Source organism: Amblyomma americanum, chromosome 7 (genome assembly GCF_052857255.1).
Source record: "Amblyomma americanum isolate KBUSLIRL-KWMA chromosome 7, ASM5285725v1, whole genome shotgun sequence".
NCBI lineage: Eukaryota > Metazoa > Arthropoda > Arachnida > Ixodida > Ixodidae > Amblyomma > Amblyomma americanum.
This window is the reverse complement of record NC_135503.1, coordinates 57,214,918-57,228,739: the sequence shown is the minus strand read 5'-3', so window position 1 is coordinate 57,228,739 and position 13,822 is coordinate 57,214,918. Positions and strand designations below refer to the sequence as shown.

At 45.8% G+C, this 13,822-nt stretch overlaps 1 protein-coding gene across 1 annotated transcript in view; it reads left to right on the top strand.

Annotated features, from left to right (window-relative positions):
* The first annotated feature begins 806 nt into the window (after positions 1 to 806).
* The window catches only part of Spt3 (Transcription initiation protein Spt3), a 118,723-nt gene continuing 105,707 nt past the window's right edge, over positions 807 to 13,822 (top strand). Inside the window, exon 1 of the mRNA XM_077632305.1 lies at positions 807 to 960. Coding sequence (XP_077488431.1) covers positions 850 to 960 — 111 coding nt within the window. The 5' untranslated portion in view covers positions 807 to 849. The remainder of the gene's footprint in view (positions 961 to 13,822) is intronic.

Here is a 13,822-nt window from a genome sequence, read left to right as displayed (position 1 = left end):
TGTCCACATTAGTTCTTCAAGTTTTCACTTACATCACCCTCAATGGCGTTTCTTACACAATTTGTAGTAGATACCAGAAGTTTTAAGATAATATCCTCTTCTTATATTAAAGAGTATGAGTGTGTTTAGAAGCAGAGTCTACTTTTAGTGCTTGGTTGATATTGCTGGCAGCTATTTCCTTCGTGGATGGAGCTCAATTTTATTGAACACTGTTCACCTTAACTTCTGCAATCTTTCTCTCGCCCTATAACTCTACCGCTTGTTGCAATTCTTCCTCCCTCATTCACTGATGCAGTATTGCTCAATGCTGAGCAGTACAAGCAAAAAAATTAAACTCGTCGAGTGGTGTGGAAATTTTTCAGTACGTTCAGAAATAAACAGAATTAATACAAACTCTGTGATTTTATGAACATTGCCTGCTACATCACAGAAAAACGAACAGCAAACTAAAGATAAAAGTTGCGATCAAGATACTTGGATTGACGCAACCTCTTTCTGCACGAGCAGATCGCAGTCTTGTACGCCTCCCCTAAAGCCCAACTACTACTGCGACCAGCCATCAAAATATCATCAACACATTTCCCGCGATCCCGTAAATATGTTCATTCGTACTTCAAGATATACGTCCTCAAATAATCCCTCAGAATCCTTGGCAAAAAAATTGCAATAACCGCGTCATACCATATTAAAACATCGCACTGTACAAGAAACTGCGTGAAGAACTGAAACCGAAAACGAAAGTGGGTGGACAGCTTTAATCGGCAGAGGGCGCCACCACTTAAGCAGGCCATCATCATCAACTCGCTTTCGGTCAATGGCGGCGCCCTGCTTTCAACGATTATCGTCGTGATGGCCAAGGAAAACCAAGCGACGGTCAAGAACCCCAAGTTCAAGAGCAAGCCCAAGAAGCCGAATAAGGATAAAGAACCATCTTCGTCCGCATCGTCAAACGAAAACAAGGTACGAGCCTTTTCGCAGCCCACTAGCCCGTTTTATTCGCGGCAGTGGTGCTCAAGCAGTGTTTGTGTACTGCGTCTTGTGAATGTTTTGACAGCGTTTAAGCGACTACAGTGCCATGAAAGTGGCACGCTGGCAACTACACGTTATTCCTTTTCACTATTCTGTTGCTTTTTTTTTGTTCACGAACGTAATGCAAACGTTGATTTCGATGCACCGAAGAAGTGTGTGTGCATTTGACAGAAGTGCCATAACAGCTATACGTCCCTGGCGTCACAGAGAATGATAATGACTATCTATTAATAGTAACAGCCCCGTAGACGACAAATGTGTGGAAGCAAAGAAAAGATGATTGCTGCGACCGCTGTCATATGAACACAGACGCAAGAGCGTGCCGCATGGGTAATTTGCAGGCAGGCGTCCATGGAATTGAGTGCAGTTGGCGCTCGGTAGCTTGCTGCATTACGTTATTGCAGCATCGGTCTGCGCATTTTTTTCGGGGAACCAATCGATTAAAACGAGTTGTTTCAATTTATCCGGATACTGTATTGATCGAAGTTCTTGGTGTGGCTGCATTGTGTAGCGTTTGTATTGGAATAGTTGTTTCAATGTAGTAGTCGCGTTAGTTACCTCAGATCTTACCGAAGGTACCCACGAACACAAGGACGCAGACACAAGAAAGAGGTGGATGACATGGAACAGCGCGTGTTCATGTCAACCGCCTTTTTGTTGTGTTTTCTCCCTTTTCTTAGCTGGTGTCTTGTGTACTATCTGAGTATGCATCAGCTGGCCGAACTCTGTTATTGAAAGTTTATATTCCTATCACAACGGAAGATATAGTGAAACTTCTAGCAAGTGAAAAATTTTCTCTTAAATCATTATTCGACTGTTTTTAGGGATGTATAAAATGTCTCAGGTTTGTATGGCATCTGTAGCCAATTGAATTAGGGCAGCAGATTTGCAATTATATTCGAGCCCAGTGCCTGCTTTATGCATTTGGCCAACAGCAACTCGAAACAACACTGATAATTCGGTCGCTATTAAAGGCAAGCTTTATTGCCCGCTTTTCTTTAGAAAAGGTTGTTAGTAGACTGAGATAAGCTGAATAGCTTACCATTCAGCTAGTTGCAGAGATCTACTGCTGTCAGTTTTGGCAGCACCTTTGCATTGCTCTCAGAGTTGGCCATGCTGGATTTGCTTGTGCACGTTACTCAGGCATGGTTGTTGCACATAGGTCCTTGCAATGGCTATAGCCTAACCTGGAATCAAAGGAATCGTCATCGTGCTGAGGAGGAGCTTTTGGGCTTACGAAAATTTGAAAAGGTCACTTGAACGAATTGTGCAGGGCCAAATGAAACATTGAGGCGTGCAAGGCTTTAATAGATCTGCTGCATGTATATAATAGATCTGCTTCTCCGATATGCAATCAGCTTAATATGCAAGCAAATGCTGTCGCGGTAGCGATGAGTGGCTGCTTTCCAATGCTTGCATTTGTGAACATATTCGCAAAACGGCGTGAATATAAATAAATGATAAATATGCAGACACATAAATGTAGATCTAATGCCAGGGCTGGCACAGTCAGAATGGTTGCGATAGCACCAAAAAGGCAAAGAACCTTCATTTTATTAAAAAATAATAATTTTTAGCTGAAATTTGCCTCTGCGGTATATCTAAGCAATAAAATTTTATTTATAGCCGAAATTTTCCACTACAGACCATACACCAGGTGCAGGACTTGGCAGAATAAAATGGCCCATTTATCGCAATATCTAAACTTTCTTTACACTGCGTTGGTAGGCCAGGAATGGCTGTGGTAAGAGGCAGGATGCAGTTAAAGCTGCATTATTTGCACAGGTGAGATGGGCATGTTGTTAATGCCTGTGAGGACGTGGACACGTTTGAAATGTTTAAATTATATAATGTGTAAAACTGTTTTTTTTTTTGGAGGGGGTGTATATAAATAAGCAGGAAGTTGGCATTGTGAATTGAATAAATTCATAGGGCCACAATGGCGCTTGCAGTTCTCATTTGTTGCAGCAGGGCTTCGGGAAGTTTGAACTCTTTATGGCAGTTGCTTCTGAATAATTACTCCCATTTCTTGCAATTTTCTTGCATTGCTGCAATCTTGGCCTTCGATCATCGCAACCAACCGCAAAAGAACTTGTCATAAACTGTAGACGTTATTTTCAAGACTTCCCTTTTTAGTGCGCTAGCATTTATAGTGGCCATTCCCTGCATTTGGGCATTGTATGTTTGTTTGTCTGTCTGCCTGCTTATTGAGTTATGGGCAACCTGCCCACCATGTCAGGCAATTACTCATTTAATCGTGAAAGGCTGCTTGGGAAGGGCAACCTGGGTCGTAACCCAAGTCCCACCGATGGCAACACCTGCCATTACCGCCTGCCTTGTGCCACTGCGCCATTGCTAACCTGCCCTCCGGGCGGCTTACTTGCCAAGGTGTAGCATGTGATTAACAGGCGAGAACATGCTGTGCTGCACCACTACTCACCTACCGACCAGGTAGCTTACCTGCCAAGGTGCAGCCAGTGGGCAGGTGAGAAGTGGCGAAGTGGTACAAGGTAGGTGCTATGGCTGGTCTTGCCATGTCCTCCTTTCAGTTTTGCATGAAAGAACACTCACACACCATTCATTTTAACCTAGCAGAGTAGCGCTGCATCAAAACACATCATGCTTGCGCACATATCCGCATTTGGCCTAAATACCAAGATCGACTGACATTTTTTCTTTTTATTTCATCTGAGACATAGCAATGGTGTTTGAAGCCGTTGGGTAGATCAGAAGCTCACTTTTCGATATCTGAAATTTCTGGGTGCTCGTTTTTGGTGGTGTCAGGTGTACCAAACAAAAGCAGCTCCAGTTGCTGCAGCCCTTGAGCACTGGCTTCACCTACTAACATGGAGAATGTTTAAGTGGCCTTGTCGCATTCAGGGGGCTCAGCATACTCTGGTAACGTCCACTGCTGGATGAAGGCCTCTCCCACTAATCTCTAATTAGCCCTTGCCTGCGGTAGCAGCAGCCACCTAGCTTTAGTGAATATTCTAACCTCCTCTGTCCACCCTGCTGTCCCTGTCTATATTTTCCTTCTATTTGAGTCCACTGTGCTAGCCCAGTAGAGCATTGCCTACCTTTTCTTTTCATAGGTATCTGTGCTGTTTGATTTAAAGCCTTTTTGTTAGCCTCCAATAGGCTGCTGCAGCTGCGTTTCTGTGGAGGCGAAAAGCAAATGGTGCCCTTGTGCTGTGCGACGTCAGGGTACGTTAAAGATCCCCAGGTGGTAGAAATTATTCCTGAGCACTCCACTATGGCGCCTCTTTCTTCTTTCACTCCATCCTTCATCACTTCCCCACTATGCTGTTGAGGCGTCTGCTGAGACATGAGGCAGTGCCTGATAAAAAACTAAAAGTTTCAGTCACTGTTGCTCCTGATTGGTGCGCTTGTTTGGGAGCAATGGCACAGCAAGATATATTCAGGGTAAATGTCTTCAGGTCCATGAACAGCAGATAAAGGTGTAGGAGCAAGCTGCCCATCATGAAAAACTTTTATCTGACTTCTCAGACATGTGCAAGAAATGAGGACTGTTCAGCCAGAAACACTTTTGTCTTGGTTTTTGTCTTTTTTGCAAGAAGCAATGTTGAGAAATTCCAGTTTGATCCATGCTTCCTTTTTCAGATTTTCCTGCACTAATTAAAATAAAAGTGCGTACATTTCATGCCACACATTTGCACAATAGATTTGTGATATTTGTAATGGTTGATAGCTACTTCTGTTGTTTGTGTAGCTTGTTTTTAGACGCTTTGTGAAAGGGCAGCTGAACTTCGTATTGTTACCTACTGACCAAAAGTGCTGAGCAAGGTTGTTCATACGCTGCTTGAAATGTATGTACCGTTAGCATCAGATGAAATGCAAACAAGGCATTTGCAGTGAGAACAACACAGCGAGATCTTAGCTGAGAGAGGCCGAATACAAGCACACTTGATTTTCACTTTGATGGCATGAAGACTGTTGCATGCAAGTGTTAGTACGCCTCTATTTCCTCTCTAGTAGATATTTTTGTGCTGATATTTTTGGATTTCAGTTACCTGGATTGCATTCCACTTGACTCTGACAGTACATCTCATTCCCGTTCCTGCTCTGCAGTGTTTTCTAGTGTTTTGTGGGGACTGAATAAAATGCTTGAGGGCCTGGTGGTTTGGGTAGTATTAGGTAAGATGCATTCTATCCTCGTTGGGGTAACAGGAAAAGCTAGCTTTGAGCCTCTCGAGTGCATTTTCAGTGGCATGGCTTGCCTTGGACATGTTGTGATTATAGGCAGCTTAACAAGGTTGTTGGTAGAAAGGCAGTGCTTAAACACCCAGTATTGTTTGCGAACAGCCTCATTTTCTTATCATGTTGCACCAATGTACCGACTGGCCTTCGATGTGGCAAATGGCACTTGTTTCAAATGACATTATTTTAGTTTGACAGGAGTGTTAAACGGACAGTAAGGATAATTTGGAGCTGGCCTTTATTGATTGGATATTGTGTTCCAAAGACAATGGCTCTACTTAACTGAAAATGGAGCTTTTATAGGCTAATAAATACCTAAAAATGAAATATAGGTTTCACTACCGCAAATCAGTTTCGCAAGTAAACTGTGATGAAGTCAAGTAGTTTTTGAGTCAGGATCTATAAGGCTGGGCTTTCCAGCAAATGATCATGAAGTCCGCAACTCTCTCTGTGTCATCATCTTCACATTAAAGAATCCACAAGAAGTCAGAGTCAAGTTTTACTAAAAACAAAAACAGAATGAAATGCTTCTCAGTGGCACCTTGATTACTGCTATTTTTACTATACTGCTTCATTATGTGAAGAACGTACTTTGTCACTAGGATTTATATATTTATCTTCGTTATCTATGCCTTTTAATGTTTTACCTTTTGTTATTTTGTGGCTTTTCCATGACATGCACCACCACCTATGAATGGCCAATCATGTATTGCATCGTAGCTTCTAGAGATTTTCTTGCTTTAAGAATTACAGCCAAATGCAGTTAGAGAAGGGGAACCATTAAGTTGTGTTCACGGGTTGTTGTGCTAGGCTTTTGCTTTCGTATTGTACTCGGGAGATTTGATCATTTTTGTGGTAGCACCGGTATCGCTCTTTCTCACACCACAGTCGCGTTTATATAGACATGGATTGGCTTTATCAATGGCATAATATGTCGCCGTGGTCTTCATATGTGTGGTAACTGGTTCCGCTGTCTGTTTCCAGTATCAAGGAGGCATGACAGTCCTAACTGAGGCCGTCTTTGTGATGACATTATTGTCGTGCTAATATTATGCCATACCTTTTGAGTACATCGGGAGTGGGTTCAGTGCAATGGATGCGGAAGATGGCACGCGTTTTAGGGCAAGGTAAAAAGAAAGTGTTTCCTTCATAGAGAAGTGTGTATATGGCGTACCTTCAAGTGCTTCATGCTCTTGATGCATCTTGTTATGTCCTGGAAAATTTCTAAACAATAACCAAGTTGTAATCACATTGTGCGTGCGTTTTGAAACTGTACAACTGTCTGACAGAGCCCTGTATTTCATGCAAAAGCTGCACAGCAGTGACCTGCTATGAAGCAAAAGTTTTCTGGCCTTGCGCATACATGGTCAATGTGCATTAAGGTCAGATATACTGCCAGCCCTCCTTCAGAGGGTGCAAATGGTGTATGAAGGGAGCAAAAACATGTGTGAACTGTGGCTAAAATGAGCCTTTCAATTGTGTGGCAGCCTCGAAGAGGGCATACAGCTATTTTATACATCAGAGCACGGTAGACTGTGCAGGTTTGGTGCCTTGAAATTGATACATGAAGAGGTAAAGAAGTTAGAGCAATGAACATGGCCACAAAATGCGTGAAAACAAGCATGTCTGAATATATATCTGCTTAGAAAATGTGATAGTTGGGAAGACACAAAACAGAAGTGTGTGATTTGAATTCGGCTCTTTCCACCAACCTTATTAGTTTTTCTTTTTTGTTACTGCTATTCTGTTGTGGAGCTATGTGGTACATTCACCTTGTGCTGTCTCACACATTGGTGACGTCTGTACAAGAAGGACGTCCTATAGGTGGAAGGTCTTAGCCCCGTCAGCAGCAGTTTTATTAACCCTCTCTGGCATATCACCTGTAATATGCAGTGTAAAAAGATGTATAATTTTTATTTCCAGTTGTTGAACTAAACGAATTGCTAATGTAATTGAAGAAACGGTCTTTTCCAAAATATTTGCCAAAGAAAGGTCAGTGTCTGGTTCCAGAGGTGCAGGTCGCCTGCTGAAAGGTAATTGCATGCCAAAGCTAACTCTATGGCTGAACTGTCTAATATTTCAGTGGTCCCAATGCTTCATTGACAGGCGGTGGAGCAGTTTTGAATTGTGCTCTTGATTTACTGTATGCACCTGCGTATTTGTGCGCATCTTTATTGTCCTTTGAAATTCAGAAAGGATCAAAATGAGTGAAGTTTATTTGGGCTCTAATCAAGTTTTTCTTATTAAATGTCCCAGTTTGTTGCATTTGTACAATGGGAGGACCATTGTGATTAGGTCGAGCAAGTTCGTAACTTCTATGCAGTGTTTTGAATGTCTGGTCATCACAGAGGTAATGCAAATTTGTAGCATATTAAAATTACTGGGCTCCATGTATTAGAACAGCTATATATATATATATATATATATATATATATATATATATATATATATATATATATATATATATATATATATATATATATATATATATATATATATATATATATATATATATATATTTGTGTGTGTGTGTGTGTGTGTGTGTGTTATTTCTTAAGGGTTCTTTTTCCTTCGTGTATCGCTATTTGCGAAGTCCTCATGCTCTTCTCCCTGAATGCCTTTTCTTGATAAAAAAAATTGCAAAAAAAGAAAGACGGTGTACTCCAGCGTTCCAGGTTAGTCCTAAATGCATTCTGCCTATATTGTGCTCGTGGAAACGGTGGCCCTGCTCGCTAACGGCTCTCGCGTTCACCTCCGTCGAACCACGGCCGCTGCTCGCCCAGCGCTGATCCGTCAGCAGTCAGACGGGACTTGAGTTAGTTAAGCCCTCCTTTGATGGGGGCTCGCGTGGAAGAAAAAAAAGATTGAGAAAGCGAAGCGCTGTCACTCCTATAGGAGCGAAGAGAACGAGGGGATGGCGCGATACTTGCGAATGCAAATGTGATACGAGGGGGCGTAAGTATCGGGCAATCAGGCCGAGACGCTACGCACATTTCTTCGCTGGCTGGAGGATGTACTTTGCCTTTCAACGCCGAGCTGCAGGTTCGGCGCAGCGATAGAGAGAGAGAGAGCAGCTAAGTAAGAATAAGGACCGGTGCAGCTTTGCTGGAAGGAATTGAGGGCCGCAAAAGGGAGCCGACGCTATCATGCTCGCCCGGAGAAAAAAAACATAAAAACGCACCCCTAGAGAGGAAGCGAATACCCGGATGTCATACGCACCACATACCTCCCCGTATCCACCTTCCTCCTTTTTATTTTTGGCGCTCGTCCGCTTGTGCGGGGACGCGTGCTGCGCGCGCTGTTATTGCGGCGTGCATGCGTGAATCTGTAATAAGAGCGAGGAAGGTGCATCAATTAATCCCCTCTTTCCCCGCACGGCGGAATGGGAAGCGAATGAGCTAGAATTTAAAAGGGCCGCCGGTGCGCTGCGTTTGGTTTTGGCGCCCCCGTACTCCTACGCGGGATGCATGTCGCGCATATATCGTCCCGCTCCCGGCGTCACTTGGATGAGGGCTGCGTTTCCGCAGTTTCTGAAGAAGTTCCGCAATGCGGAAATACGTTTGTAATAAACCTGTGTCATATTAAACTTCGGGTGACGCGGCGAGCACGGGAAAGAAGAGTGATGAGGGTGACGGCGTGAAGGGCTGCAGGCCCGAACCAGAGTGTGGGTGTTGCGGCATTTTTTGTCGCAACCACACGGCCGCACAGTGGCCTCTGGCGTTGCGGTCCCCTCAGCCTTGTCTTTTTTCCCCGCTTAAATTCGCTCGATCTCTGCACTGTAGTTGGATACAACTCAATAGCGAAGCAGCAAATGCCCTCGAAAGGAGCCCTCCAACCAATGGCGTCGACCGATTCTCACGACGTCGTGGTTAAGCCCCCTTGGACCTTTTAACGTGACATTCGCGGGGGTGGCAGGTGAAAGGGAATTCATCCCGGAGTAGTCGGATTAACTGCTGCGTCAGGAAAATCGATGGACGCCATTGGCTGGAGGACATCATTTGAGGGGAGTCTGCTGCTTCGTTCTTGAGTTGCATCGACTGTAGGTTCTTCGATGGTTTTTGTGGAATTAACTTCACATTCGGTATCACGGTGTGGATAGCGAATAGCGGGGAATAGAAATTTTACTTATCGGAACACATACGTCACGGCACATTAACATGTCGCGTAGCGAAAAGAAAATTCACAGGGATGTCTAATTAGCTAATGTGTTGGCAATGCCATAGTATTTAGACGCTGCTGACGCTTTACCGGATGTGACGTATTTTCTCCAGCCAGTGGCAATTGTCCGCTGTGGTGACGCCACAATTCCCTCCGACCAATGGGATTTATCCGGTCAGGTGACGTCACCTCCCTCCTGCCAATAATTGGTTTTGGGGGAAAGGAAATGGCGCAGTATCTGTCTCATATATCGTTGGACACCTGAACCACGCCGTAAAGGAAGGAATGAAGGAGGGAGTGAAAGAAGAAAGAGGTGCCGCAGTGGAGGGCCCCGGAATAATTTCGACCACCTGGAGATCTTTAACGTGCACTGACATCGCACAGCACACGGGCGCCTTATTGCTTTTCCTCCATAAATAAAGGCGCCCGTGTGCTGTGCGATGTCAGTGCACGTTAAAGATCCTCAGGTGGTCGAAATTATTCCGGAGCCCTCCACTACGGCACCTCCCTCCTGCCAGTGGGCGGATTTTATGACCGATGACGCATCCCCCCCCCCCCCCCCCCCCCGAAAAAGCGTCAAAAGCGCCGAATAGCTAACTGTTCGGTTGCACGCGTTCAAGAGGTCAGCACAAGTGGCGGAAAAAAAATTCGGTGCTCACATCTCGCGCAGATAAAGGGAAGTGATATGCAGACAAAACACCGCGCTCTGAAAGGCTACAAAACGCCGCTCAGTTGCCGGCAGTCGCGCATGTCGTCGTCGTTTCACTTCTGTCGCGCTTCGGGCTTCCTTTTGCTCCCTGCCGTCCTCCGTGGCTGTGCGGGAGCCTCAGGTGCCCGAAGAACGAAAGCGGCGTCGGGACTCGGGAAGCAATTCCCGAGCCGGGAGGAAGCGCTCGCGGGAGGAGCAGTGGCGGCGGGAGCGGCGCCCGCTCCGGTGTCGGCCTGCCCGCCTTGGTCCGGCGGCGGCAGCAACAAACGCCGCCGGCGTCTGGGCCAAGCGATCTGCGGGCCGTGTCTCTCTCTCCGTCGGAATGTTCTTTCATGTGTAATTTGTCGCGGTGCATCATTGATGAGCATCGATTGCCTTCCCTCCGCCCTGCTTCGCGACGTGAGCGCCCCCTCTCTTTATCTCTCTATGGCTGTTGCATGCGCTGTCCTGCGTTTGTCCATGTATTTGGGGCTATACTGTTGCTCGTGTGTTTTGACTGCGGAGCGATTTTGGCTATACTTCCGGCCATCTCTTATGAACTGGTCCGGCTTGAGTTTTTAATGGATGAAATGCATTATATTGTTACGTCCTCACTTTCCCGTGTCCGGTCCCCCGCTGTGCAGTTTTTGGTGTCTGTCCGCACAGTCCCCGTGTAAAGGTCAGTCTACTCCTGCTCTGCACCTGTGCGGACGCCGAACGTCGTGCTAAGAGCCAGCGTACCTTATACAGCTGGCGCTGTAGACTTCAGGGGGAGGCGAACTCACCAGTGCAGTTTTAAGCTCACCGGTGGTACCCGTGTATTTGCAAGCGTTGGGGACAGCCTGGAAACGTAGGCTCCGCTGAAGGGAGCCCATCAATGAAAAGGCACCCTACTGCATAAAAGAATAAATAATAATAATAATAATAATAATAATAATAATAATAATAATAATAATAATAATAATAATAATAATAATAATAATAATAATAATAATAATAATAATAATTGGTTTGGGGGGAAAGGAAATGGCGCAGTATCTGTCTCATATATCGTTGGACACCTGAACCGCGCCGTAAGGGAAGGGATAAAGGAGGGAGTGAAAGAAGAAAGGAAGAGAGAGGTGCCGTAGTGGAGGGCTCCGGAATAATTTCGACCACCTGGGGATCTTTAACGTGCACTGACATCGCACAGCACACGGGCGCCTTAGCGTTTTTCCTCCATAAAAACGCAGCCGCCGCGGTCGGGTTCGAACCCGGGAACTCCGGATCAGTCTGGTGTGGTATTCCACGCTTAGGATTAGCCTGAAAGCATTTACAAATGGTGGCCAGCACAGCATACAGTCTTCATTTCTCGAGTGTGTGCGTATTCAGGCTAACGTAGGGGTTTAAAACACTGTTAAGTACCTACGAAGGAATTAGGTGTAAATTTCTCGAAGGAAGCGCAGATCGAACCGACCAACCCTGCACCTGTAGACAGCCGCATGATTTGCAAATGGGTGTTCCGTTTCATGGTGTGAGCTGCGTTTGCGAGGTGTGTAGGCACAGCTGGTGTGAATTGGAACACGCTTTATCGGTGGTCTGCTTGCACGGGTAACAGCTTTCAACACACTGTGTGTAAGTTAGGCGCTGTTGAGCGCTTTCTACGTGCAGGCGTTATAGCGTATTGTGGAGTCGGTGCTGAAGACGTCTTTTGAGTACGGTGTCGGCGGTTGGGTGTGTTTCAATTCACGAGACCGCCTCGACGGGAGGCGCGGCGTGCATGCCTCACGCACCTGCACGAATGGAAATAGCGATTTTTTTTTTCAGTTATAAGCGGGTTCCATACTTGAAGTTGAACAAATTTCCTCACGGCGAATCATGAACGCGTGACGTCTGTTTAGGCTCGACGCTGAAGAAAGGAATGCGTGGTTCTTGAGGGAGAGCGAGGTTTCCCTTTCCCATTGATTGTACTACCTGCGCAACTGTTGGCATCCGTGCTCACTGGCGTCGCTTGAAATCTGTACTATTATTGGAGAGAATCTGAGATGTGTTCCCCCTGAGATATTATAGCGCCTGGAGCGGTGCGGAGACAGCTTTTATGCACGGTAGACTGCGTATCGCGAATGTGGCTCCAGTCCGGCTAACTGTTGGTCCGCACGCTGTGCCTCTGTGTGGTTTCCTGACTTCGGTGAGCAGCCACTGCACTGATCACTGTGGTGTTCTTTGTAGAAGAGTTTTTCTGTAGCTTGAATGCGCTGAGTGGACACAAGGACGAAACGAGACAACCACATCGCGTGGCGCATTGCTAACTTTGATTTGTACAAACACCCCTCCAGATGTGACCTGAGACCTTCCTATTTTACGTCGCTCCCCCCCCCCCCCCCTCACATGCTGCCCATTGTCTTCTTTTGAACCGCACATCGGCGTATTTATTAGGCGCGCAAAATAAAAGCGCGATATTTACCATCTACGACGGCTGGTGTTGTTGCGCTGAGCGGTGACCCATGCATCCGGTTATAGGTTTGCAGCAAGGCGTTGATGTGCCCAAGTTACAGTTGCCTGTCCACGTAATTGTGCAGTTTCTGAGGCGAAATGCGTGTCACGCGGGGCTCCATGCAGGTTCAGCAGTAAGCAGTGACGGGCCGGTCTGTTGCGACTCTTCCTTCCCCACAGCACGAGCATGCTGTGCGGCGAAGGGGTTTGCTTGTGATGGTACCAGGTTGTGCCCATGTTTACTTTGCATAGATGTTCATATTAAGGAAGCCACCAGTCATCGAAAACAAGTAAAGCACAGGGGAATGTTTCTTTATTTTTAATTTTTGGCGTTTGTAACGGAAAATTAGTAGTGCAATCACTTTACGGCTGAAAGATAAATGTTAGCAAAGTAGAAAAAGAAAACGACGTGCCTCCAGTGGTATCCGAACCCATGACCTGTTGGCGGCATGTGTTTTTTTTATACTACTTTGTTATAATTTATCTTTCAGCCGTAAAGTGGTTGGACTACTAATTTTTCATTAATCAACACCACAAATTATATTCCATTACAAAATTACAAAAAATAGATTCTGCTATGCTTTCTTTGGTTTCGATGACTGTTGGCTTCTTTAGTATGTGTGTCAAAACGAGCCTCTCATTTCGTTACCCTTGTGTGCCGCGTAGATGTTCATGACGCGGGAAAGGTTTTGTGGGATGCATCACTCCGTCGGGGATCCTGCCGGCACTGATTTTGTTCTCTTCGTCAGTCGTGATGGTGACTTGAACATGGTTGATCTTAGTGACAGGCTTGTTAAAGCAGTGTTCGTTGTATACCAGGATACGAATGTGTCGGCTGGCGTCAGTGATCAGACTTTTTGCTTTTGGAAGCTTCACCACCTGAGTCATATCGAAACGACGCCATTGTTCAGATTTGACGGTTACGAGTCCCGAAGCCTCGCAGTTCAACTGCACCGCTTCGTAGCCAAGATTCGCTAGTTGACAGAATGTGTCAGTGACGACTTTTGACGTACTTATGACACTTTTCACCTCTTTGACTCGCTATTTTGTCGCGTTCTTTGTTTACTAGTCTCGCTCGTTCATTACCTTCGCTGTTCGCTGACGTCACGCTCCGGGCAGCGTCGTGCTTTGGCGGCTGCACGCGCGGCCAAAGTTAGCCTCGGCTGGTCTTCTCTCTTCCGACACGTCAGATCCGACGGGAAGTGCAGGCCGCCGAGAATGAGATTGGCTTCGCTTCTCCCGGCGAACGGAAAGAAC